Source organism: Canis aureus, chromosome 5 (assembly GCF_053574225.1).
Source record: "Canis aureus isolate CA01 chromosome 5, VMU_Caureus_v.1.0, whole genome shotgun sequence".
Lineage (NCBI taxonomy): Eukaryota > Metazoa > Chordata > Mammalia > Carnivora > Canidae > Canis > Canis aureus.
In genome coordinates, this window is record NC_135615.1 from 81,933,922 (window position 1) to 81,961,592 (window position 27,671).

At 57.1% G+C, this 27,671-nt stretch overlaps 1 protein-coding gene and 1 non-coding gene across 2 annotated transcripts in view; both read left to right on the forward strand.

Annotated features, from left to right (window-relative positions):
- The first annotated feature begins 3,703 nt into the window (after positions 1 to 3,703).
- The window catches only part of PADI2 (peptidyl arginine deiminase 2), a 44,242-nt gene continuing 20,274 nt past the window's right edge, over positions 3,704 to 27,671 (forward strand). The window contains exons 1-6 of the mRNA XM_077899434.1: positions 3,704 to 3,942; positions 16,392 to 16,575; positions 17,557 to 17,629; positions 23,423 to 23,484; positions 25,520 to 25,637; positions 26,276 to 26,401. Of these exons, the coding sequence (XP_077755560.1) occupies positions 3,851 to 3,942; positions 16,392 to 16,575; positions 17,557 to 17,629; positions 23,423 to 23,484; positions 25,520 to 25,637; positions 26,276 to 26,401 (655 nt within the window). The 5' untranslated portion in view covers positions 3,704 to 3,850. The remainder of the gene's footprint in view (positions 3,943 to 16,391; positions 16,576 to 17,556; positions 17,630 to 23,422; positions 23,485 to 25,519; positions 25,638 to 26,275; positions 26,402 to 27,671) is intronic.
- Positions 11,373 to 11,498, forward strand: LOC144315012 (small nucleolar RNA SNORA72). Its single transcript, XR_013380829.1, has one exon. It is a non-coding gene; the product is annotated as a small nucleolar RNA SNORA72 (small nucleolar RNA).

A 27,671-nucleotide genomic window follows, 5' to 3' on the forward strand; every position in this document is an offset into this window, starting at 1 on the left:
ATCGTAGACCACCCGATGCCTGGTACAGCCTGGCACACAGTGGTGCTCACTAAATATCATCCACTCCTTGCTCTGCATTCTTCTGCTTGCTCTCCGGCTGGGTGACCTCTCTCTCCAATCTCCTTCCCTGTCTGAGTCTCCTTGGCTAATCAGAACCTCGGTTTCATCTGCAAACTCTGAAGTTCTGGACAATATAAAGGCGGATGATGATAGACCTTAGGAATACATGCTGTGATAAACTGCAGAGGCTTTTTAAAAGTGTGTTATAGAGCAGCACGTACAGTCCAAAACGTGCATCTAGAAAGTAACCATCATCTACTGGACTTAGTTGGAACTGGGCTCTGATGAGCTAAGCACGTTACTATGTGTATCGCCTCGTTATTCCTTACAACCCTGCCGGCTGGGCACTGCCAGCGTCTCCCATAAGGAAGAAGAAACCAAGGTCCAGAGAGGTCCCATAGCTAGTGAGGAGCAGAACTGGACTTGACCCCTGCTTTGCCGAGTCCAAAGGCCATGCCTGCTCTTCACCGCCAGACCAGTTGGTACCTCTGTGCAAATTGGGAATAATAATAGCTCCCAGCTCACAGGGTTCTTGGAGGATTAAATGAGCTAAGAGGTGCAAAGCCCTCAGAGCGGCTCCTGGCAGAGCCTAAGGGCTCAGCCCGCAAGCACCGTCACCCACAGTAGCACTGGACTGCGTCAGGCCGGCCCTGCAAGACCGTACTCAAAAAAAAAAGTGAACAGTGGTGTCTCTGGTCCTGAGGTCATGGGTGATCATATTCTTTTTTCTTTTTCTGTAATAAGCAGGCATTACTTGTATGTTTCTTTCTTTTGAAATTCTTGCATGAATGATACCCTCGGTGAGCTGTCACTCTCCTCAAAGCAGGCCCGTGAGATGTCCGAGTCACCTCCCCAAGGCCTGGCACAGGGAGACAGACCCCCGGGAAAGGATCACAGCACGGAACAGCTCACAGGAGCCCTCCCAGCCCAGGCTCTCCAGCCACACACTTGACAGGAGCCAGAGTTGGGGGCGTGGGGTGCGGATCAGTGCCAGGAACTGACCCAAGCTAAGCCTGCTCTTTGTTGGCATTCCCCAAAAGGCACAATGAGATGCCCCGCGGCTCTTCCGGGCCCCCGGGGGAGCGGTGGGAGCAGCCGTGATGCGTGAGACCTCCGGCCCTGAATCCACCAACAGCTGTGACCACTTCAGCTATTTTAAACCCTTGGGCACCGGGAGGCTCCCCTCACACCAACCAGCCACTGCAGCCCAACACCCATCGCAGGCCCTGAGCCAGGGGCAGGAACCCCGAAAGTGGGTCCACCGGGTCCAGGTTGGGCTTTTTTACGGAGAGGGACTTTCATCTCTTGAGTGCTTGCTTGTGCCAGGCACTGTGTTTTCCACACATGGTCTCATTTAACACCATCCTCACATCTATGCTGAGAGGTCAGCCGTTCACAGATGACAAAAATGAGGCACCAAGTGGCAGGGCGAATTGTCCAGGGTCCCACAGAGGCAGTCCCCACCAAGGAACTAGAATTTGTGTTTCTTCATCTACCAATTAAGAGACAACATTCCCAGGGCACCTGCAAAGCATCTGCCTTCAGCTCAGGTTGTGATCCCAGGGTCCTGGGATCGAGTCCCGCATCGGGCTCCCCTCAGGGAGCCTGCTTCTCCCTCTGCCTGTCTCTGCCTCTCTTGTGTGTCTCTCATGAATGAATGAATAAAATCTTAAAAAAAAAAAAAAAAAAAAAAAACACGTTCCTTCTCTGCTCTTACCTGCTCTGTCCCTGCCCCAGCCCCCCTGCCCCCAGGGCCATGCGAGCTCCTACCCCGGCCCTGCCACTCTTGGGAGCTGGGAGTCTGAGGGCAAACTCCTTAACCTTTGGGCAGCTCACTTCTTCATCTGCAAAGCGGCGGGGTTATCGGGAGGGTACAATGATCTAATTCTAATACATGAAAAGCGCCGCTGGAACAGTGCCTGGCACACAGAAAGAACGCATTAAGGGCCCGCTGTTACTCCTTCTCTCCTGGCAATCACCACCCCTTGCTTGACGTTATCACTGTTGTGACCTGCCAGGGCCTCAGTAGGGGTTCTGAGTCCCTTCCCAACCCCCCCACTCTGGGCCCTCGTTGCCCCGTGGGTGAGATGAGGGTGTCATGCTCTGTGATCCCCGGGAAGGTGGGAACCCTGGCATCTGCCAAGTATCTGCCATGAAGTAGGGACTCAAATGTAATTCCAATAGAGGGATGCCCAGACAAGAGCCCACCTGGGGGGGACCCTCAGAGCCAGCTCCAGGGTGCACACGTTTTTGCCTCTTTGGCAGGTAACTATGCTCGAGCTGCCTCCTGATGGATGGTGCACTCACTTGGCACTGCCAGGAGCCCTTCAAAATTTACCAGCGTCTCCCTGGGTCTGTGAGCCTTTGTGGGCGGGTGTCCCGCCCCCAGCCCAACTCAGACCTTCCCCTTTGTCTACCCACATTCCTCCCAGATCCTGGCACCCACCAGCAGCTGGGCTCATCACCACCTCCTAATTTGGGCCTCCTCAAAAAGGCCACTGGGGTCAGAGGCTGGGTGTGTCTCAGCCCCGGGGAACTTGTGAGCCTCCACCCTGCACCGCCCCCCAGGGCTCCTATTCCCCCAGCAAGCTTACCCCCTTCTGAAACATGCACCCCCCTCCAGCCTGCCCCCACCCCGTCCTTCTTGTAACCTGTCCCCTTACCCATCCCAGTCCACCGTCCACCCCCCGGCTCCTGTCCCCTCTACAGAGGACCACTTACTCACACCTGGTTGAATTATCTAACTAGGCCCTGGCTTAGCTTTAGGGCTGGAAAGGTCTGAGACAGGGGTGGGGACCGAACCCACTGGATGTCACCTTGTACCCCCCAAAACACAAACTGGCCCCTGCAGTGGCACCCTCCTTTACCCAGTGGCCCAAGCCAGAACGGGTTTCCTCACTGTCCATCCCCAGAACATCCATATTCAGTCCACAAACGCTGCTCCCATCAATGCCCTCCTCGCCAGCGGCCTCCAGCCCCCCCGGTCCCAGGGGCTCCTCCATCTTCCACAGCCAGGATGGCCCTTCTCACCCCCACACCGGACCACTCCTGGTGGAAGAAGCGCCCCACCCCGCGAGGCCCTGGCTGGGCATTCTGACCCTGGAGGCTGCTGGGTGCCCCTGCCAACCCCTCCGTCCCCAGTCCTCACCCTAACCCTGGTGGGTGGTTGGGGGTGCAGGGGACCTCAGCCTGTATCTGGCTTCCTGGCCACGCCCTCTGCTCCCGTGCCCTTACTTTGCCAACGCCCCGTTAGGGAAGGCTCAGGTCGGGACCCCAGGCTGGGCGCCCACCCCCCACCGCCCTGGGCTCCCATCGCTTCCCGTCCCCGCCCCACCGCCGCTGCACGATCCGCCCTGAAAAGCTGGGGGCGCCCGGAGGGGGCAGTGGCCCTGCGTCCTGGGCCCGGTGGCCGGGAGCCCACGGCAAGGGAGCCGAGGGAGCGAAGCAACCGAGGGAGGGAGGGAGGGAGGAAATTGGCAACCGCCGACCTCACCCGGGTCGCGGGCGGGCGGGGGCGGGGCGGGGGGCGCGGGCGGGAAGCGAGGGGCGTGGCCACGCTTGACGGACGGGCCCGCGGCCCACTGCGCGAGGAGGCCGCCCGCCCGCCCCGCCCCCCGGCCCTAGATAAGGCGGAGCGCGGGGCCGCCGCCGCGGGAGTGGGCGCACCTGTGCGGCAGGTGCTCCGGCAGGTGCCCCGGCGGGACCCGACCCCGACCCGACCCCGACCCGACCCCGACCCGACCCCGACCCCGACCCCGACCAGCGAGGCCCGGCTCTGCGCTGCGGGAAGATGCTGCGCGAGAGGACCGTGCGGCTGCAGTACGGGAGCCGCGTCGAGGCGGTGTACGTGCTGGGTACCTACCTCTGGACGGATGTGTACAGGTGAGCGGGGGCCCGCCGCGGCCCGACACCCCCCTCTCGGCCCCAGAAACCCGGAGGCCCTCCTCGGGGCTGGGGACGCGACCGCCTTCCTCCAGCGCCAGCTGCTCCTCATCCCGAGGCCCCTGCACCCAGAAATCCTAAGACACCCAGAAACCTGGCCGCCCCCACACTGGCAGCCTCCCCGAAATCCTGAGACCCTGACACAGACCCAGCTCCGTCGTCTCTCCTTTCCCAGAGCCCCTCCCCTGGACCCCAGTCTTCCCTGGGCTGACCCTCCCCAGGCCCTCTCCCAGGACACCCCAGGGGACCCCTGCTCTTCCCCCTTCCTCTCCCCTCCACCCTCCCCCTCCCCTCAGACCCTTCTGACTCACCATCCACCTCAGATGAGCTTCCTCCAGGATTTGCCCGGATGCGGGCTGGGGCCAGGCCAGAGGGGAGCTGCCCTGGGGCGGGATCTGGCCCTGGGGGATACTCAGGCTCCAATTTCGCCCAGTGGGGGCTGCTGCTGGTGGCCTGTCCCCAGGCTCTGGCTGTGAGCTGCTTGTCCCCGAATGCCTTCCCCTGACTTCACCCTGGGGCTGGGGAGGACTTTGATATGCCAGGCTGGAGGGTGCAGAGGCAGGGTCTTTGGCAGAAGGCCGCCCCTGACTCTGGACCCTGTTTCCTCCCCCTCTTCTCTTGCGCCCAAACTTTGGTGGAGTGTAGGATTTCTGATGCAGAGGCAGGACACAGGGTGGGGGAATTGAGGTCATGCCCCTCCCCGCTGCCCCCGGCACCCAGGAAGCGGGCAAGTCAGTGGTCCACCGCCGGTATTCTGTGGGGCATCCTTGCGAAGGTGTGGCTGGTGTGAGTAAAGGGGTGCAGAGGGTCCCCACAGGATCATGAACATTCGATCAGAGCATGTGAAATGCTCCCCCTTGCCAGAGGGGGAGGGGTCAGTGCTGACGAGGGGAGCATTCAGGACTCTCAGGTGGGATCCCATGCTGATACCCTTGGGCAGCTCCCCTAAGCTCTCTGTGCCTTGAGCTGAGCTGGAGGTGCCAACGTGGCTTATCGTTTCCAAGTCATTCTGTCATCTGGAGCACAGCTGCCTCCCCCAGGCCCTCACCAAATCCCATCCCCGTGTCTTCTCACACACCCTCCCCAGCCCATCCTCTCTGTCACCTCCTGTGGCCCTGGCAGCCCTGCCCAGCCAGTCTCCTGCCACCTTTTCAGCAGGCACTGGCCATGCCGATACCATTAGGCCCCAGCCTCCTGTGAGGGCAAAGGGCCTTGTCACCACACAGACCAGGGACCCTCTCTGCTCATCTGCCCTTGGCCTCAGTCGTCCACATGGAAACCTCAAATGTGGTTTCTGAGGGTCATAACACAGCAGGGGAGTGTGGTCCAGACCTCTCTTCCCCACCCCCAGTCCTAAACTGGGCACTGCCAGGGAGTGGGCTGGGAGCCAGTGCACTCAGGTCTGTAAGCCTCAGCTGTCCCTATACCCGCCTGTTTGTTCACTGGGGCATTTTTGCTGCAGCCCGAACTGCTGGCATGGTGCCTCCAGTGGGGGGATGGGGAGAAAAGAGGGGGGCCGGGCTCGGGCCTCCTGCCCTCCCCTGTCCTGGCAGAGAGAGGCCCAGCCCCAGCAGGGGCACTGAGCGAGGAGGTGTGGACTCACCCTCCCTCTGGCAGGGGGCAGAGGTGTGATGATCCCTTTGTCCTTTCTCAAGAAAGCGGCCACTGCCACCACGACCCACATCTCCCAGCTGCGCTTCACTGAAGACTCCACCACCCCCAAGAGAAGGAGCGCAGTGTAGACCAGCACTGTCCAGCAGAAAGAGAGTGCCAGCCACAAACAGAGCCACTTGTGTAAATTTTAATTTTCTAGCAGCCACATTTTTTAGGATTAAAATATGTGAAATTAATTTCCATAGTATATTTTATTTAAACCAGTATATCCAAAAATACTAGCGTTCCGATATATAATCAATATAAAGATGATTAATGAGATAGTTCACATTGTCTTTTTCATACTAAGCCTTTGAAATTCAACATGTATTTTATACTTACGGCACATCTCCAGGCAGATTCGCTGAATTTTAGCGTGATATCCACATGTCCTGAACAGGACAGGCCTAGAGCAGGGGTTCTGACCCCGGCGCTACTGCATTTGGAGCCAGATAATCCTCTGTCATGGGGGGCTGTCCTGGGCCTTGTACAGTGTTTAGCGTCAGCCCTGGCTTCCCACCCCCAGATGCCAGGAGCAGCCCCCCTGCCATCGGACACCTGGCAGGAGGACAAAATCACCACCCGTTGAGAGCCACTGGTCTATTAGAAGGAAGCGTCTTCCAGAACGAAGGAGACGGAACTGTGACTGCTCCTGTCGCCGCTGGCATCTGTAGCAGTAAGAGCTAGCGTCAGTATTAATAATAGCAGGGATAGTAGCGAGCACTTAGAAACCAGACGCCTTATCTTGTGTCTTCCTCACCACAGACCTTGGGGGTCACGCTGAGATTATCCCATATTGTAGATGGGGAAGCAAGGCTCAGAGAAGTGAGACCAGTGCCCCCATGTCACACAGGACTCGGGCCCAGATCTGACTCAGAACCCATGCTCTTTTAATTTTTTTTTTTAAGATTTTGTTCATTTATTCATGAGAGATGCAGAGAGAGAGGCAGAGACACGGGCAGAGGGAGAAACAGGTTCCCTGCAGGGAGCCCGACCTGGGACTCGATCCCAGGTCTCCAGGATCAGGCCCCGGGCCAAAGGCTCAACCACTGAGCCACCCAGGCACCCCAGAGCCCACGCTCTTAACCTCCACTGTGTGACTTTAAAATTAGCAAGTTGAACAGGGTGACCCTCTCGGCCGGCCTGCGTCTCTTGCACCCTCCATTGCCCATACTCGCTTCCCCCACCCCCTTTCAGCCCCGCACTTCCCACGGAGTCCTTTGGACCCAGGCACAGGTTCCAACTGTAGACCCCACATGATGCCCCCCAGGGTCTCCGACAAGGCCTGGTGGACCCTATGCCCTATTAGTAAGGGAGTATATTTGGCCTCTTCACCTCCCGAGTGAGTGAACAGATGTCAGCACCCACCCCCCCCCCTTCCCAAGGGCGTGGGCCGCCTTTCCTGAGATGCACACATGACTCCCCGTCCTGCAGCCCAGGGGGGACCTCGCCTGCCCCGTTCCTCAGCAGACCGTCTGGTGGGTCTCCTGAGTCACACCGGCCCCTTGGGGGAGATGCCCCAACCTGGGCACATTCTGAGGGCTAGTTTCCAGTAAACTATGAGTAAATTCACAGAAAAAAAGGAAGTCAGGATTTTTTTTTTTTCTCTAGACATTTACTTTGTGACAGTTGTTAAAGGTACTTGCTGTTTCCTTCCCCCAAGCATCTTATCTTAGATCTGGCACATGTACGCCTTGCCCAACGCCGCCGTCTCCCCCGACGGTCCCTTTACCTGGCAGCTGCTTCCTCCCTGGGGCTGGCCCAGGTCCCTATCTGATTTAGGCTTGAAGCTGGAGGGGGCGCAGCACGAGTGGCTTCTCCCTGCTGGCTTCACCCTCCTTTCTCCCCTTTGGTTTCTCTGCGGAGACACCCCCAGAGCCGGGAGGGATCGGAGGAAGGGCAGCCTTGGAGTCAAGTTACGGGGGTGATCACTCTGTGCCTGACTGTCCCACTGACCCACAAACGGGCCCGTGAAGACAGCTTCTCCTGTCCCTCCCTTGGTTTGTGCATCTGCCCAGGGGGGAGTGAGAGGTGTCCCCTTCTGTCTGGTGGAGAAAGGTCAGGATCTCTTTCCTAAAGTCTGCAGGAGCTTCAGGGCACGGATGACCTTCACGGTTGTCTCTTGCCTCTGCACAGCATTTTCCTGGTGACACTTGACCTCAGGATGAGATGGGAGGTGGGAGTGATCCCCCCCCCCCCCCCCGCCCCCGGGATGCCCCGAGGCAGAGGCTGACCAGCCATTTTTCCTGACTGGGTTTCGCCCATCACTTTCTGGCAACAGATGGGAAGAGGGTATCAGGGCAGGAGGAGCGGGCTTAGGAAAATGCTGGGAAAACGGGGAGGAGGACAGATACGTACCCCACCTTTGGGAAGAGCCTGGAGAATCAAAATTCACCATCTAACTCCCTGGACTCCTCTTAGACTTCTTCCCTGTCCCTTGGTTGGTGTGAGTATTTTAGAAAGCATCCTTAGGAGAATGATGATTGGGGGGGGGGGGGGGGTCTGTGATCCCGTTAGAAGCATTAGAGAAGTGGGTGCCATGGTGTCCCCCTTCCCGGAGAGGGCCAGCCCCTGCCTCACCGATCCCATCTCTCACTGACTACCCTGCACACACTCCATTCTGGCCACATGGTGGATGCTGTTAGCACTTGAGTGGTCAAGCTCATTCGTGCCACAGGACCTTTGTATGTGCTCGTCCCTCTGCCTGAAGTACTATTCCTCAGACTCCTGCAAGCCTGACCTTTCATCCATCAAGGCTTAGCGCAGACGTCAGCCCCTCTGAGCAGCATTCGTCACTACCCTCGTTTCGTGGTGCCCTACCTCACGGCCCAGGCACTCCACCTCTGTACCATTTTTCCTCCTTGCAGATCTTATTTACTTACTATTACTCGCTCGCGTTTACTGAACAGTTATTCTGTCCCAGACTGCCTTCCTAACGCCCTCTGTGCTCATCTCACGTGCATTTAATAATTTACATGTGTTTAGACCTCACAACAATTTTATGCCCCCTTAATTGGGGAAACTGAGATAAAGAATGTTTGTCCAAGTTGACACAGCAGGTAAATGGTGGCAGTGCCGGGCCCAGGCCCCTGACCACTCTGCCAGGCTGCCTTCTGGGACTTATGTTGGAGGTGTGTCCCCCTCCACGCCCGCTGCCCTCCCTGCTCCCATATACCTCCAGCCCTCAAGTCAATGAAGGGCTCCTTCATTGAATGAATGGATGGAGGTGGCCAGTGATGCATGTAGATTGGCCTCTCACTGGGCTGAGCTCTCCACCCCCAGCCTCAAGGGATGAGCACTGTCGGACTGGCCAGTGGAAGGTCAAAGGCATGTGGCTGAGCTTGGCCAGAGTGGCGCTTGCTCCTGAGAGAATGACGGTGGGAGGAATCAGGCCAGGTCAGGTGGCCTCATAAATTAGGGCAGCACCCAGCGCTCTCAACCCTAAAAAGGAGGTCTTGCCAGGAGCTGTTCCTCGGCTCTGGTTTCGGGCTGGTTCCTGGGGAGTGACAGGGTCCTAAGGAGGACCCAGTACCCTGTGTGTCAAGCCCCCAGCCACTTGCAGAGCTGGGGTTCCCGAGAGCCTTCCGTTCCTGCCCAGAGGGCCCTGCATCAGGTGGGGAGCACGGTGGCAGAGGCTCACCACTGTGTCACCCCGCAGCTGGTGACACCTGTGAGACCGTGAGGGTGGCCAGTTTTCAGAGGCAGCACTGCCTGCCCACTGTGCCAGGCTCCGTGGCCAGGCTGTGATGGGCTCAAGCCTGCCTATCTAGGTCACTCACCCAAGCCTTTGGTGTCCCTCCTCTGGGCCCCTGACCCCACCTCCAAAATAAGTAGGGGGCTCTACAGGCTCCTAAGGGCTTCTCATTTGCTCCGCTCCTGAGCCAGGCCCAACATCCCCGCACCCTCCAGTAGAGGACCTTTAGGGAAGACTGTAAGGTCTGGATCCTCCCCCAGGAAGGCAGCAGCCAGACTGGGATGGAGCTCAGAGAGCTTGAGTTTACCTCACGCGCTGCCCCTACTGTCTCTGAGACGTGGACCAGGTGCTCACTCTCTGCAGCTCTCAACATGCTCATCTGTAGAAGGGGATGATATTGATACAGACCTCATGGGGTTTCAAAAGGATGGCCTGAGATCGGGTGGCCCTGGCACATGCTAAATCCTCAGAAAGTCATTATCGTGAACTCGTATTGGGCTTATTGTAACATTATTAAAACAATAATGAGCTTTGGCTTCAAAGCATCCATAACACTCATGGGAGAGAAATGTTGAACCTTTGTTTTAGGGGCCGTTAAAAGCACCAACAAAGGGGAGGGAGGGAGGAGTCCTGGCTGCTGGGATCAGGGAAGACTTCCTGGAGGAGGTGGCAACTGAGCTGTAAGGAGGGACAGGGGTTCACGGTGTGACCAGGTCATTCCACGCGGGAGCAGAGGTACCTGGCAGGGCAGTTGGGACACACGGGAGCAGAAAGGGCACAGACTCAGTGGCCTACAGTGTAGGGCTGAGAGTCAGTGAGCTCAAACCAGGGCTTCGACTGCCAGGCTCGCGTGTTAGACTTTGTTACACAGGCGGTGGGGGGTTACTGAAGGTGTCCGGGGAGGGAGTGACCGCAGATTAGATTGTTTCTGCCGTAAGGAGACGGGCAGCTGGAAGCCTGGTGTGAGAGGCGGCTGAGGTCACCAGGCAGAGAAGGGGGGCCGGCTGAAGATAGCCGCATCCCCCGTCCAGGGCAGCTACCCACCTCAGGGCTCCAGCCCCCATCCTGCCAAGTTGAGGCTTTGCCTTCCTCCCCTCATCCCTCCCCTTGAGGGTGCTCGCCATGGGCCTGCATGCCAGGTTGGCACCCACGAACCCCCTCAGACTCCTGCAAAGACCCGAGGGCAGGATGTCACACCCAGGCTGCCAGGAGCTGGGTTCACTGGGGGAGGCGGGGTGATCCCTGGCTGGTGTTAACGAGGCCCGGGACAGATGGATAAGCCGAGAGGGCCAGGCGCCAGCTAGGAGCAGACACGTCATGCCCTCAAGTCTGCGGCTGAGTGGGCACCCCAGCCCCGCGAGGCCAAGCTGGTGACCCTCACCACCGAGTGAGTGAAGACCGGAGAGGCCGACTGGCTCCCCAGAGGCCATGGGACATGTGCGGGGCTGAGCAGATGTTAGATCACAGAGCCTGTTCCCTTGGGCCAGACTCAGTAAACATCCTCTTCTACCCTGACACTGCTTTCCAGTCTTGCTCAAAGCGCCTGTGTTTGACACCAACCAACTGGCCGTTTCTGTCCATTTCCACGGCCACCACCGCATCCCATGCCACTGTCATGACTCACCCGGACGCTGCGGTCACCTTCGCCCTCAGTCCCCCACTTCCAGTGTTGCTCTCCTGAAATGCATGCCCCACCCTGCACCTGGGTGATCTGCCTGCAGTGCAGAAACAACCATGACCCCCCGCCCCCAAAAAAAGTCCAGAAGCCTTCAGTGCCCTCAGGTGGAAAGGCCAGCTCCCCGCCACGAGCCGAGTCCTCTCCTCCTGCCACTTCCTTCCCCCTTGCTCACCTACTGCGGCCACACCGATCCCCGCTGCCTCCAACGCCCCGGGCTGATGTCCACCTCGGCCCCCACCCAGGCTGTCCCTGCTGCCTGGAAATCTCTGCTCCTCTTCCTCCTCTCTTTGTCCAATTCGCTGGTTCTCAAACTATGGTCCCTGGACCAGCAACATCAGCAGCAGCAGGAGCACCTGGGAACTTGTTAGAAACACAGTTTCCAGACTAAATGTTCGCTATGTTAAGACCGTGCGTGTGTCGCCGGTTCTCGTTCCCTCCCTAGGCCGGGTTTTATAAATGCTGGTGATACACCAACTCTGACTTATATCGAGCTTCTTCTGTGGGAAGTTGTCTATGATTCCAGGTATCCGATCACCCTCGAGAAATGATAGCACGTTTGGGGTCATAACTTTTGAAGGTAACCGTTGTTAATTTGCCATCAAATGAGTTACAAAACCGAGAAAAGAAAGGAACGCGGTTTCATTCCATAATGTGGATATATAGCAAGTCATCATGCTGGACACTTTAAATATATATAATTATATTTGTCGATTGTTCCTCTGCAAATCTAGGGGAGAAAAAGAAATGTAAACCACGTGTCTCAGGCTCCGCCCCAGAGCAGCGAGTCAGAGACAGGATGGTCCCACAACCTGTATTTTACGAGGCCCTTAAGGTAATGCTGATGCACGCTCCAAATCTAAGATCCACTGGTCTAGCTAATTCTTGCTGTCCTTCAGAGTCCAGGGTTAGACCTCAGCTCCAGTGCCACCTCCTCCAGGAAGCCCTCCTTGACCTGCAGGCCAGGGCTTCAAGGCACTCCCTGCTTCTATAGTAGAGCCATTCTCACAGCCAAAGCCGCATTGTCATCCGCTGTGTAGTCCACTGAACGTCTCTCTCTTCCCCTAGAACACGTGCTCCGTGGGCCCGGGGAGCCGGTTCTCTTGGGCCTGGCACATAGTAAGTGCTCCGTCAGTAGGTGTTGAGGGCGTGAGTGACCACATGAGCAAGCCCTGCTCTCCCTGCCCTTCCTTCAGCCAATGCTTGTACTCGCCCTGGGCCTGGACTGGGCCGGAGGCTGAAAGAGAAAAAAGAGACAACCCCCACCTTCTGGGATCCAACGGCCACAAGGGGAAAAAAAACACGGATGGAGACAAGTGGATTGAGCTGGGTCTTTTATGAGGGCTGGTCGCTGCCCGGCAGAGAAGTCAGGGGAAAGGACAGAGGGAACCACCTGTGCAGAGTGTACAGTGAGCTGGAGCAGCGTCGGGGGGGATGAGGCTGGAGGGTGAAGCTGAGGCCCAGTGGCTGAATGTCACCGGACGGGCACCAGTGTCTGCTGTATCGGCTGGCACCAGGAGCTACTGAGTGTTTTCAAGCCGACAAGCAATCGGGTTTCATTTTTCTTGATCCTTCTAGTAATACGGTTTGGGAAACCAGGAAGGATGGGATCCATCGTTCATTCGTTTCCCCCAAGTCTGTATGGAGCGTGGCCCTGTCCTGGGCTCTGGGAACCATGTGGTCCCAGGGACCGGCAGCCTGTCCTGTGCACAGTATCTTCAGCAGCCATGGCCACTGTCACGGCCCCTGCCTGTGTCCCCGCTGGCTCCCTCGATACCATCCTGGACCCCCTCCCTGCAGCCTCCAGGGACAGTCGAGGTGCCCCCGCCCCTGGCTCTCCGGTTTCTGGGGGATGAGTCCTGAGAGGTTCTTCCCGGGAGGCCTCTGGCAGGCTCCGCAGGGGACAATGGTGCCTTTGTTGCTTCTGCTAGAGCCGCCCCAAGGAGAGCTGTTTGCTCTGCTCAGAGCAGGGCTGGAGCTGGGGTAGGAGGGTGTGGGGCTCCGGAGCTCCCATGTGGACCAGACGCTAACCCCCGGAGCCTCTGGGGCCTCCTCCAGGTTCTCGCTGCCGAGAGGAACACAGGTGACAGGAAGCATCATCTAGAGCCGCTACGGTCAGAGTCGAGTCTTAAGACTCATCCTGCCCTGCCTGCCAGCTTCTAGAGCATTTTTTTCTGAATAGAACTGTATGCAGAAACCCAATACATAAAACCAGGTGAAGTCCCAGTTAGGCGCTGCTGAAAGTGGAGGGGGGCCCAGGCAAGAGATCCCCAGCTTCTCCATGTCCCCCTCCTCAGCCCTGTGTCCGGGACCTGCCCCCTCCGAGCTGCCCGGGTACCAGCCACCACCCCTACCTGGTGCTGTGCCCCCATTTTACACTCGGTGAAACAGAGGGAAAGCGGCTTGCCCGAGGCCACCCAGCAAGTTGATGGTCAAAGCTGGGACTTCCACTAGAGAGGCCTGTTTCCCTGACCCGAGCCCACCCACCATTGCTCAGACTCGTGACTCTTCTGAAAGCCGTATTCCACCTGTAGCACTAATAACTTAACACTTTTCTTTACATCGACTCATATTTCATTACTTTAAGTGGAGATCTTATGGGGGTGGGGGTCTGGCTGGCTCAGTCAGAAGTGCATGTGACTCTTGATCTCAGGGTCATGAGTTCGAGCCCCACGTTGGGCACGGAGCCTCCTTTCAAAAATAAATAAATGGAGATCTTTTATCATTACCATAAGTGGCGATTCTTTACCAGTTGCCATAGAAGATAATACATTTAATAAATACATAAATCTCCTTTTTGATTGTGCATCTATGTGCCACCTGACAGCGTTCTATGCATGTGCCGTCTGGGCACTGCTGCCAGGCGCTTCTAAAAGGCTCACCTCTATCCCGCTCAGCTCTGCCCTCTTTGTTGGGGGGTGTGTAATGTGGCCAGCCCTGTGCTCGACTCTGGAGGAGGAGAGATGGAAGGGGCCAGACCCTGGCCTTAGGGACTTGCACTCCAGAGGAGAGCAGGTACCCCATGGCAACACCCTAAGACTAAATGCAGCCCTTGCCCCATGAGGGATGAGGGATGAAGCCTGTAGGACAGCAGGTGGGTGGGTGGGTTTCTTCTAGGTCAGCAGAGGGACACTGAGAAGGTGCGAGGAGCACACTCCCATCTCCCTCAGCAGCTCAGTGGCAAAATTGGGCTCACACCCACATCTTATGGAAAAGTATCCCCAATCTAGGGTTTTACTGAAGCCCCACTTCTCCCAAAGATGGGTATGGACAAATGGCAGCCGACCACTGCCAACAAGTGTCCGGCCTCAGACCAGCCCCGTGGCCCCGTGATGGACTGAGAAGGGGGCAGATGGACGAGAAACAGAGTGGCCCTGAGCTTCTTTTTCAAGCTCCTCTCCCAGCCCCGGGTGTGGACTGTCAGGCCGCTGCCCACTCTCTCTACAGTGTCCCAGACCAGTGGGCTTTGCCAGCAGCCCCTGCAGCCTGTGGCCTGGGCCAGAGAGACCCTGCCTGACTCCCACCCATGGCCTTGGCCACCCCTGGGCTCTAACCAGCAGACCGCACTGCTGAATGTCTAGACCAGTGGTTCTCGAAGCATAGGCCTGGGCCAGCATCACCAACAGTTCCTAAAAACGGTAGAAACGCAAATTCTCAGGCCCCACTCCAGACCTACTGAATCTGAAACTCTGAGGAGGGGGCCAAGAATCTGCAGGGAGACGAGCCTTCCAGGTAATGCTCCTGAGCTTTGAGAACCACTGGTGTAAACCTCTCACCTGACCCCTGGCCACTGCTCACATCTTCAGCTGCCCCTGCCGAACCTCCGCCCTGCCGGCCAGACTCTCCAGGGAAAGGATCCACAAATCTCCGGCCTTAAAAAAGAAAGCCCTGGAGATTTAGACTGCACCCCCTCACGATTCTGATGCCTAATCATAGTGGAGAACTATTCTGGGACCCAGGAGCACCAGGCCCTCGGAAGAGCAGATGTGTCTTTGAGGCAGACATTTGTACCTATGTCTGAGTCCCAAATCCCATGAGAATCCCCCCTAAATCCCTCTGAGCCCTCTTTAGCCTCTGGAAATCTTCAGACCGGGGGGCTGGATTTAGCAAAACTGTCCGCCCTGGGCACCGTCCTCCCCCAGTCTCCCTGTCCTTCCTGTCACCTCCCCTATACCAATGTCCTGGGCAGTGGCAAACACCGTGGGCTGGGTGGCTTAAACAAAGAGATGTATTTCTCACAGTCCTGGAGCCTGGAAGTCTGAGGTCAGGGGCCCGCGTGGTCGGGTTGGGGTGGGAGCTCTTCCGGACTCTCAGGCGGTTGCTCTCCCACCTGCACTCGCTTGGCCTTCACCAGGGCGAAGGAGAAACATCTCTCTTCCCCTTCCTAGAAGGCGACCAGTCTTTTCAGATCGGACCTCGTGATCGTGACTTCATTTAACTTGACCTTCTGAAAGGCTTATCTGCACAAGCAATTGGGTCTGGGGTCAGGGCTTCGGCATGTGGATTTGGGAGTCACACACGTGCAGAGCAACCCAATCAGAGCAGCCCATTCCCCGCCCTGAAATCTTAATGGCTTCTCGAGAATTCCAAAGGTCACCAATGGATAGAAAACCACTCCAGAACCCCAAGGAATGACTCTCAGAGGGGGAGCTCTGAGCTGGGATAGAAAGTGTGGCAGGACGGAGGGATCCTGTGACAGAGCCAGCCCACCCTCACCCCCTGAGGACCCAAGCTCCAGGCTCCTTTGCTGGGCAAAGCCAACGCTTTGACGCCTGCCTCCTGCCCTTTAGCTGACTCTGGATCGGGGGTGGGCACTGCCTTTGGAGCAGATTCATTTCTTGGTCTGGGTCTCAATATCCACATGCTTAGGGCCCTACATGGCTGGCATCAGAAGCATGAGGGAGCCTGTTAAGAATTCAGATCCCTGGGGATCCCTGGGTGGCTCAGCAGTTTAGCATCTGCCTTCGGCTCAGGCCGTGATCCTGGGGTCCCGGGACCAAGTCCCAGATCGGGCTCCCCACAGACAGCCTGCTTCTCCCTCTGCCAGTGTCTCTGCCTCCCTCTCTGTGTGTCTCTCATGAATAAATAATTAAAATCTTAAAAAAAAAAAAAATTCAGATCCCAGGCCCTGCCCTCAAACATTGACTCGGTGGGTACAAGACTGGCCCAAGGAATCTCTACGGTTACCAAGCGCCCTCCCCCCTACCAGGCTATTGTGGTGCAGCTGGGTCCTTGGGGGTCCCCCAGACCTGACAACCCGGGAGGTCCCTGCAGTCCTACCCACCCCCAGGACTCTTTTGGGAGCCCCTTGTCCCACCTGCCCTTCGGTCCCCCACCCCATGACCCGCTCTCTCTGTCTCCCTACAGCGCGGCCCCAGCTGAGGCCCAGACCTTCAGCCTGAAGCACTCGGAGCGGGTGCGGGTGGAGGTGGTGCGCGATGGGGAGGCCGAGGAGGTGGCCACCAACGGCAAACAGCGCTGGCTTCTGTCGCCCAGCACCACGCTGCGGGTCACCATGAGCCAGGCCAGCACGGAGGCCAGCAGTGACAAGGTACCCTGGCCGGGGCGGTCCTCCGGGGGCCGCGGGAACCGGGGCCTGGGCTAGAGCAGCGCCGTCCAGTACAAACAGAGCGTGAGCCACACGTGTCAGTGCCAGGCTCCTCGTGGCCACACTGAAAGAACAGGAAGAAATGGGTGGGCTTCACCTTAGTATGAATTTTCCTTAGTCATGTCATGTATTTTCCTTAACTCGATATGTCACCATAGTATTCTTTGGACGTGATGCCAACATAAAAAAAAAAAATTAATGAGCTAGTGTACGTTCTTTCTCATCCCAAGTCTGTATCACACTTAGGGCGCATCTCGAGTCAGATTTGCCACGTTTCTGTGCTCAGGTCCCACCTGTGGCTGGTGGCACCTGTCCTGGAAGCTCAGGGCCAGACCGTGGAATGACGGCGTCGTGGAAGGTTAAAGCTGAGGGCTGCTGAGTGATATATTAGAGTCACCAGAAGTTACATCCCCGAATGTCCTTGGCCTCATCCTGTATTAAGTGGGGTGCTGAGTGCCCATGCAGCAGGGCAAGTGTGAAGCTGAGACATCTCTTCACCGGGTTCTCTAATTATGAACGTCACCCAGCGCCCCCTGGCAGGGATGGCACTGGCCATTATTCAAAGAAAACAACCTCAGCCCTGCCCCCTGGTTGCTCAGCAGGAGTGAGTCATATATTGTGGCAGATACCAGAGGGGGGTGGGGACCCCCCTAGGCAACAGAATGCACCAGGGGCTATAGGTAAGCAGTCAGGACCCTGCATGCCCTCTGAGAGGAGGGGAGCTCCCCATGTGTTGGATAATTTGGGAGAAGCAGCCCATCAACCCAGGAATGCTTCCTGGAGGAAAGGGTTTGGAGGTTTGGGGAGAACTGACTGGACAGGCTGGGAGGCATGAGTCAGGGAGGGTGGTCACTGCAGATCTTCCTGCCCGTGATCTGTGATCTCTACTCTTCTCTCCCTCCCAATGCGCCCCTCCCTGCCAAGGTCACTGTCAACTACTACGACGAGGAAGGGAGTATGCCCATTGACCAGGCTGGGCTCTTCCTCACGGCCGTTGGTAAGTTGGTGTGGCTGCGACCTGGGCGCCTTGCTCCCCAGGGGCTGGCACTGCTGCCCTTCTCAGCAGCACTTGGCCTGTTCTCAGTGCTGCAGGCCTGGCACTCGGAGCTTCCTCTGAATAATGCAGGACTGCGAAGTGATGCCACACGTGCCCAGCCCTTGTGCACTGGGTTGAGGGGCATCCTGCAGGAGGAGGCATGCCCCGGTCTCCGGCACCTCACCCCAATGTCAGCATCCCTGCCCCAGGTTCTGGGGGCCACTGAGAAGAGAGAGCAAAGTCTGCTCCTCCCCTGCCTCTCCCCTGCAGCCTGGAGAAGCACCTGCCTCTCATAGTGAGGGGAATGGCCTGTCTATAAAGTCTGCTCTGTCCCTGACACTCCCAGCTACCCCCTTGCCTTCCCTAGACCCTGCCCTGGGAACACAGAGATGCAGCCTAGCTCCTCAACTTACGTAGTCCAAGCCTTTCATTTGGCATTGAGGACAGGGAGGCCCAGAGAGGTTTGGGAACTTGTCCAGGGTTGCACAGCAACTCCCTGGCAGGTTGAGTCCAGAGCTCGGGATTACTCCCTGCCCAGGGTCTTTCCATCTGCATAGCACTCCCCTGCCTGCCTGGGTGCCAGGGCACTTGGTGTGTGAACTCTTCTACAATGGAGATATTACTTTTATATATATATATATATATTTTTTTTTTTTTTTAATCGTATAATGTTTAAACCAGGAGGACAGGAAGAGGAGAAACACTTAACTTTTCTGGAGCACCTACAATGTGCCAGGCACCAATACTTTACTGTCCCCATCTCAATCTACTCTTCCAGCCATCCCAAGGATAGACTGGGGGGGGTGGGGATCTCAGAACTTCCCCCCCAGAAAACCACTAATTCCCAATATGAGCCTTTAGTCACCAAAGTAGGCTCAAGGGCAATGCTCCTTCACTCCTCAGCTGCCTCCCCAGTGGGCTTGTTTCCTGGCCACCCTGACCGTCTTTCTGCACCAAGGGAGCACCCACCTCGGGACACCCTCAGGGAGCCCCAGGAGATGAGCACCAAAGCCTCCCGAGTCACAGTGGAAGGCTGGCACGTGTGTACACCTCCCATGCACACGCGGCCCCCGGGTCGTCTCAGATGACTGGCCCTGAGGAAACCCAATCCCACAGAGACAGGGACACCTGAGGACATAAACAAGAAGGGCAGCGGCCAGAGACCTGTTCAGTGAGGGGGTCCCAGAGAGCTGACTCCACCATTAGCGAGCCTTCCACCAAAGCCAGGCAGACAGGATAGATGGCCAGACAGCACCCGGTGAGGAGGCCGGGACTGGACTCCCCCTCTCCTCTCAAGGACTGTGGGGCTTGTGCTCAGAGGGAGCAGCAGGGCTGAGACCCCAGAAGACACTAACTACGCTTCCAGATACTCAGGTTCCATGGACAGGTAAAATGTGCGCCCTCCCCCCCCCCCCCAATAAGCCAAATTTGGTGCTTGGCTAAAAAGGAAAAATATGAATAAAACAATTTGCCAACAACTATCACCACCATTCTAACATTTTCACACCTAAAAGTGGGCAGAGGAATAATTTCAGAATAAAAGACAGTCGTTTGCATCACAGACATAAAGTCCTGTGGAACGCCCCACCACCACCACCACCACCGCACTGAGCTTACGTTTCCTGTCCCACAAGGGATCCTGGTGGAATTTGGTTCCCCTAAGGGCCCCCTGGTCTGTGTGGGCCTCCAGGTCTTATCTTCCCTCAGGCATCGACCCCAGGGGCCTTGAGCCCGCACGTCCCGCATCCTCATCCCCCCCTTCACAGGGAGGGCACCTCAGAGGCAAGAACACCCCCAAGGCCCCAGGACGGTGGGGCTGCCCCCACCCAGGGACGTGTCTGAGTCCACGGAACCCTAGCTCTGTCCTGAGCCCCCACTGAGCAGAAAGAGCCCAGGCTGGGAAGTAGACAGAAATAAGTCTAAGTTCTGGCTCTGCCCCTAGGGCCACATTGTGACTGTCACCACCGTGAGCCCCTGGTCCCTCTTCTGCGCAGAGGGACTCATGGCAGCCTCGTGCACCGGGCTCCCAGGGATCCGATGGGAGGGTGTGTGCATGGCATGGAGTAGATGCTCTGTCAATACTTGCTCTTTTTTCCTTTCTGCTTTTGGGGAGCCACATTGTCCCTCTGCCTGGGCAAAGTTGAAGAACCCCATTGTCCCTCAGTCTTCCTTGTGGAATTTGGGAACAAACTCATGGTGCCCTTGGCCAGACCAGGCCCCAGGGCTTGGCTCCCAGTCCCGCCAAGGACGTGCTGTGTGACTTACCAAGTAGCCCAGCCCTCGGCACCTCACTTTCGCCCAGCTGTAGAATGAGGGCTTTGAGCCCGTTGGTCCCTCATGGCCTTCAGGACTCCAGGTAGGGCTGATTCGCAAAGCCCTCCCTATTAAGGGGACTGCGGGAGAGGACAAATGGAAGCGGGAAGAATGGTCTCACCCTCTTTGCTGTGGTCCTGGCAACAGGGGCAGGACATGAGCCCTGAGACCTCATTCCTTGGGCCCCCTCCCCAGGGCCTAGGATCATTGCCCCAGTTGGCCGTGGGGGAGAAAGTCCTTCCTCCCCACCACACCCCAAGCTGCCCGGTTACGTAAGAAGGCCAGGCACCCTGCCACTGTCCATGGGGGCCGGTGGCCTGCCAAAATGCTTCTGCCCCTGTGTCAAGCCTGAAGCCTTGGTGTCTAGATTCTCAGGCTACCTTGAACTCAATCCCAGTGACATTTCCCATAAATCTGCCCCACACCCCAGGTGCCACCCGACACCTTGGGGCTATTCTGGGGAGCCGAGGTAGGATTCAGAGCCTCTGGGAAATGTCGTCTGGGGCCCAGATGCCCTGAAAAAGCTGTCCTGTCTCCTGCCCCGCAGGGAAGACAGAGCTATCTCAAGAGGGCGGAGGTCTGGGTGGGTCATGACGGCCCTGTTCTCTGTCCCTACAAGGATCATCCCACTGAAATCTAGTTAAATTGTGAACATTGGAGGAAATTTTGAAGGGGAGAAGCCCTGGAGGTTGGGCGGTGGGTGATGAGAGAGCCCAATTACGTAATGCCTGAATGTCATAACAGGAAGTCAGTGACACTTGTTTGAAGTCAATAAATCAAGGAAGAGCCATAAGAGTATTACTTAATATTATGGAGGTTGCCTCAGGCAGGTGAGGGGCTGGGATGGACAGGAAACTGCTATTTTTCTTTAGAAGCTGTTTGGTGCTATTTGATTTCTTTTTTTTTTTTTTTTTCATTACGTGCAAATATTCCAGCGATAAAATTTTTAAATTGAAGTTTATCATGGGATTTATCATGAAGTGAAGCACAATCAAGTGCTTATAATTTCTCTCCTGTGATGCGCTGTTTTCACAGACCCACCACGGCCATGGTGTGGTGCCACTTCGACCTGGAGACAAAAGCCCCAGGGCTGCCAGGTGGGGATGTGGTCAGCTCCTCTGGGAACGGCCGTAAGGGGAGTAGGTCTTGGGTCTTTGAAGGCAGACTTGGGTTTTAGAAACAGCCCAAGGTGGGGATGAGCCTGGGTCAGTGGAGGAAACAGGCCAAGGTCAGGGGTCTAGAGTCAGAGGCCCAAGTGGGATGCCTGGCTCCGCACTCCCTGGGGACCCCGTGGTCACTTCCCTGCGGGGTGCCTCTGTCTCCTCATCTGTATGGCGAGGGTGGCTGGGTGGGTGGTGACTCCTCCCTGGCTGGTATGATTGAGAGGAGAATAGGAACGGGAAGTGCTCTGCCTCCGGCAAAGGGAACTGCACACACGGGGAGAGATTGTTATCTTGAAAAGCAAAGAAAGAGATTTCTTAGGGAACCCGGATCTGGGGCTGGTTCCCAGGGAGGAGCTTCGGGAAGCCAACCTCCCTGAAAGGCAGCATTCACTGGGGAGTGTCCAAGCTGCAAAGTTCGTGAAGGTGTAGAAGCCAAAATCAATACTGTTCCTCCTTCTGAGGCTTCAGTCTCTTAACAGCAGCTGGTGGTACCCCCTTCCCCGCTTTGTCCCGAGAATCCTTACCCTGCACCAGCCTCGGGTTATCAGCCCAATTTGCTGACAGGTGATGTCTCTGAGTCTGGGTTCGCTCACCTGTACAGTGGCAACAATAATATTTATCTCATAAGACTGGGGACCCCAGGGCATGCAGTATACCTCGAATGCCCTCCCCTGGGTCCCCTGGGTCCCCCTGGGTTCCCATGCCTCCTGTGGTGCCTGGAACGCAGTGGATGCTCACGGGTGATCTGCTGTGTGATGCACACGGGATCAACGGGAGGCGCTTATCTAAATCAGGCCCTACCGCATCCAACTGACAGCAGAGCTGCAGAGGCGGGGACACCGGGGCGCTGCTTCTCCCAAGGACCGAGAACCCTGAGAGCTTCCCCCGTCCTGCCTCCTTCTAGACCCAGAAAAGCCACATTCAGGGAATCAGGCTGTTGAGCAAAAGGGGGACTTGAGCATTATCCCCAGGGTGAGCCGCCTCAGGACGGGTGACATCAGTACCCTTTCTGTGCCAGGACCCTCCTCCCCGCCCGATCCGGGGACTGAGCACGCCTGCCAAGGGGACAGACCAGGAATGCATTCACTCCCACCCAGCTCCCGCCTCCGTCCAAGTCATGCTCAGCGTGAGGCCGAGCCCACGGGGCAGTCCCAGGACCTGGGCTCAGCTCACCCCATTGTGGGACACTCCCGCCACCTCGGGCCAGCTCTCCTGCCCAGCCCTGTTAGTCTCTAACTCCGGGGGCCATTTGGCCTCCCAGGGGACATTTGGCAACATCTGGAGACATTTTGGTTGTCACAATTGGGGGATGTTACTGGCATCTGGCAGGTAGAGGCCGGGGATGCTGTTAAACACCACAGGAGAGCCGCCGCAACAAAGGGTCCAGCTTGGAACGTCAATCGCACCTCCCGTTGCCATGAGTACACCTCCTCTAGCTAGGAAGGGCCCCATTGCGCAGGTGGACAGCTGGGGCTCAGAGAGGCTGTCTAACCTGCCCAAAGTCCCACAGCTTGTAAGCAGAAAACCAGCAGTAACAGTAAATCTTGGGCTCCTTTCACTGCCCTGCAGTTTCCACAAAACCTGTCCCCCTCACCCCCGGGCAAGCCTGGGAATACCAAACACCCCTTCTTCTCCAAGAGAAGGAATAAACAGAGACCTCAGCCTGGATCCTCCATCTGACAGCCTGGCTTGCTCAGGCACCCTTAGATGGAGAGGGGTTGGAGACCCAGCTTCCCACCCAAAGCAGAACTGTTGGGAGGCGGGGGTTCTGGAAGAGATCACACCCCCATGCACACCACCTGGACAGACAGAAAAAAGGAGTCAGGAAATCCTCTGAAAGTTTTCAAAATAGGAGTTTCAGGGCAGGCAAATGCCCAGCATGGCCCAGGTCCACTACTGCTCCCCGTTCCCACAGGGCTCGTGACGTGGCCTCTCTGAGCCAAGGCTCCTGGATCTGTCTGGTGAGGCTCATGCCACCCACCACCCAGAACTTCCCACAGAACGGTGAAGTGTTGGGAGACCCCCGCCTACCCGGTAGCCCCTCTCAAGTCTATCAGCTGTGACATCTGCACAGTATCTGCCTATGTTCTGCATCAGCCACTGGGGTATTGGGACAGGGGTTTGGATAAGATGACCCTCAACAAGGCCCTCTCCTTCCAGGGACCGGGGGAATGTGGGAGCTGCACCCAGTCCCACAGGTGTTCCTCTTGGCCCTCGCCCTGGCCCTGCCCCACCTTGTCTGGCAGGCTCAACAACTCACCTGTGTGTCTTTCCCCAGAGATCTCCCTGGATGTGGATGCAGACCGGGATGGTGTGGTGGAGAAGAACAACCCCAAAAAGGTACCAAACTACCAGGGCACATGGCCCTGGACTGGGGAGTCCTGGGGGGGCAGAGAGGCTCAGGAAGGAGGCTGCACGCAGCTGTTTTTCCTCCCACTAAGCACAGACAGCTCTCCTTTTACAGATGGGGAGACTGAGGCCCGGTGCAGGCTCCCACACCCAGCATGCCGGTGGCAGGGCCCACAGAGGAGCTGAGCTCCTTAGAGCAACGGCAGCAAAGCACCTCCCGGACTCTGTTCCCCCATCCACAGGATGGGACACGCAGTTCACAGAGCTGTCGGAAATAATAAATGTCCTGCCACAGAGGAGGTGCTGTCAAAGCATTTGCTCTCATTACTCTGCATTTTCTAAAAACTGTAAAACTGAATGAGAAGCAGAAGGTTGCACGCGTTGCTCTCAGTTCCAGGGATGTTATTTTTAAGGGTGCACACGCAGCCCCTCTCTTGTGTGATCCACCCATCCATTCATTCATCGTTCCTTCATCTGTTCCTGTGTTCACTCATTTATTCTCTCTTACCCTACATTCCACGCTCCCATCTTGCTCCCCCACAAAGGACCATTTTAATGGGTTTCGTGTGTTCCTTTCTGTCCTCATGATTCTTGCAAAACACACCGTGTGGCTGGCGCACCATTAACTTGTGTGGATAGCATTGTGTTCTGCATCCCATTCTCCTGGGTTCTTTCAACCTCGAGCCAGTTTTTAAGCTCCATTGGTTTTGCTCTGCGTACATCCTGTTTCTGTTTTCCATTTTCTGCCCGTCTGTATCCTTACCTTGTTGCCACGGGCCTATGCTACTCTCCTAATAACAACCTAAAGCCTGTTTTAAATTACATGTAGATGGATACTTGAAACAGTTAAATGAAAACAGCCCAGAGGGAAGCCTGGTCCTAGCAGCCAGCCCTAGACTGTCTGTACCAGGGGTGGGGGATTTCGCACCTGCTGGGGAGTCCCTTCTCCTCGGCTCCTCCATGGGACTCTGGCTTTTGGAGGCAGCCGGCTGCAAGGAGACCCCGGGTCTGTGTCCGTGGCCAAGCCACAAGGACTTGACCATGGAAGCCTCTGTGGAGCCCAGCCTCCCCTGAGGAGCTCTGCAGCCTTGGTGAAGTCACGCAATCCCTGTGGGCCTGAACTTTCTCAGACTCCCTCTATCTGGGTCTGTGAAGTTTCATATTTTCTCCACAATTGTCCCAAGTTCACCCCCAAATAGCACGTGTATGGTGCCCTAAATGTACCCCCAGGGCAGCTGCTCAGGGCTGGAGAATCAGAAAGGGATGGTGGGAAGAAGGGATGGTGAGGCCACGACCACAGGAGGACTGGGGTTGGCCGGGTGAAGGGAGACAGACCAGCTCTACGAGCGCAGGGACCTGTGAGGGAGGGCACAGGCCTGAGAGCCGGGGGCCAGCGAGCCGGGGCAGGTGGGAGGATGGACGGAGAGCCACCCGTCTTACCAGCCTTGCAGCCCGCAGTCAGGGATTGGGGTTTTATCCTAAGTCAACAGGGAGCCCCCGACAGAGCTTAACGCAGGAAAGGGACGTGATAACATGATCTGGTTGGAGCTTGTTCTATTACGGCCCTGGCTGCAGCGTAGAGAATGGATCGCCTTGCAGGTCCCATTTGGAGCGCTCAGCATGTCTGGAAACAGCTGGGCGTCCGTCCGTCCAGACCTCTCCCCCTGATCCCCCCGGGGACTTCAGAGCCTGTCGTAGAATGTCGGCCTGTCCATTTCCCTGGCCGCCCTCCGTCTCCCTGCCTCCTCCCCCTCCAGGCACAGCGTCACCAGGCTGGACGTTCACGAATGCAGGGTCCGTTTTCGGAGCCCTGTGTCTCCCTCTGCCACCGCCACCCCCCCCCCGCCCACCACCAGATGTGGGATTCTCGTCTGCCGAGTCATCCCTGCCCCGATGCGTGGTGGCTGCTCTTCATTCTCATCCTGGGGCTGTCTCTTTGGTGTCCTGGGGCGGGGATCTGCAGTGGGGCTGGGAATCAGCCAGCAGGTAGACAAGAAGGCGCTGACCCCTCTCCCTGGCGACGCAGGCATCCTGGACCTGGGGCCCCGAGGGCCAAGGGGCCATCCTGCTGGTGAACTGTGACCGAGACACACCCTGGCTGCCCAAGGAGGACCTGAACGATGAGAAGGTCTACAGCAAGGAAGGTGCCAGTGGGACCCACACTCGGGGTTGGGGGCAGGGAAGAGCAGTGGAAACACGCTCAGTCCTGGGCTGGCCCAAGGCTGAGGCAGGGGTGACCTTCGGTCTCCTGGGGATGGTGGACTCAGCTACCCACTCTTGGGGCGCCTCAGGGGCTCAGTCGGTTAAGCATCCAACTCTTGATTTCGGGTCAGATCATGATCTCAGGGTCGTGAGATTGAGCCCCGTGTCCGGCTCCTCACTGGGCATGGAAGATGCTGAAGATTCTCTTTCTCTCCCTCTGTACCTCCCTGCTCTGCTCGCTCACTCGCTCTCTCTGTCTTTCTCAAAAAAAAAAAAAAAAAAAATCCACTCTTGCTAAAAAACAGAAGACAAAACTATTAATGTGGTTTAGTTGGAGCCATGCTTTTTAGCAGTTACACATACAGATACACATAGGAAAAGGCCTGGAAGGAAATTCCCAAAAAGTTACAGGAGGTCATAGTGTCGGAGGAGACAACCAGTCTCTATGCTGCCCTACAGTTCCCACAATACACGTGTGTGGGGCTTTCTGTCCCAGTTGGAAAAGTGACAATTATTTACGAGCCCACATTCCAGCCGCGTGTGTCTTAATTCTAACCTCCTCTGCATCTTCCCACCCCAGACCTCAAGGACATGTCCCAGATGATCCTGCGGACCAAAGGCCCGGACCGCCTCCCCGCCGGATACGAGATCATTCTCTACATTTCCATGGCCGACTCGGACAAAGTGGGCGTGTTCTATGTGGAAAGTGAGTGACCCCAGCGCAGCCCCCCCGGAAGGTTCCATCCATCTGGTGCCCACTGAGCGGACCTCCCCGGGGCCCAGCTCTGCCCTCCACGCTCCCCAGAGCCACCCCTCAGTAGCGGTGGTTCCTGCAGGTGCAGGGGACCCAAGAGGGCCAGGACCCGCCTCTTCGTAACCATCACTGGGCACACTGTTGTCCCGTGAAGTTGAGAGGCCCCAGGGATAGGCCGCTCCTCCCTCAGAGGAGTCGGTAGTGATGCAGGTTTATGTACAACCCGAGGGCCCCTTCTTCTCATGAACCAGGTTTTTGAGGTCCAGCTTTTCTGGAGCCGTGCCACCCGCATGATACCGAAGGTGGGTTACCCACGCAGCACTCCCCCGGGTGCTTTCTGCCCATCTCAGGCTTTCTGGAGCCAAGAACTGCCTCCAACGTTTCAAGAGACCCCGATGAGGCTGTGGGCACCCACACAGACTGGAGCCCTGGCTCTTCCTGATGGTGACAGGGCATCCGGGGCCCCCGCTGTGTAGGGAACATGCTTCGGGCACAGAGCTAGTCCTCATAGCCGCTCGCTCTGTCTCATTCTTTCTATAAATACGTGTTGAGCCAGGTGCTGTCCTCGGCACCTGATGCTGTTCTCAGTATGGGGTCCCCTGCAGTGAACTCTGCAACCTCACTCCCCCACAGCGGGAGGGGGTGGTCTGGTGAGGGAGGCGTGATAAGGAGCACAACCAGAGCAAATGACACCTGCCAAGTCCTGGGGGATACTGGGGGCAGAGGTGAGGCATCGCTGGGCCCAGTGGGGCCAGAAAGGACCCAAATCAACGGTGAGAAGGAACCAGCCGTTCGTGAGCTGAGGGAAGAGTGTTCCAGGCAGAGGGACCAGAGGTACACACGAAGCAGAGAGCGGTGGACCGGCTTGGAGCGTTGGAGGAGCAAAAGGGAGAGACTAGAGGTGGGGGATGTGTCGGAGCCAAGGTCAGCGAGCTGGGCAGAGGCCAGGGCATGGGGGAGGGCTTGGGTTTTATTCGGAGTGCGGTGGAAAGCCATTAGAAGGTTTTAAGCAAGGGACTGTCAAGATCTGATTTATGTATTAAAAAGCTCTCTCAGCAAAATAGTTAGCTTTGCATTTTGCCCTGATGCGGGGTGGGGCTTCCCTGTGCGCCCAGCTGTCCGGGGGGCCCGGGATCTCTGGCCTACCTCTGGGGCCCCCTCGGGGCAGGCCCACTAGAGCCGGGGCAGACGCCGGAGGAGCTGGGCATGAGGGCCCGGGACC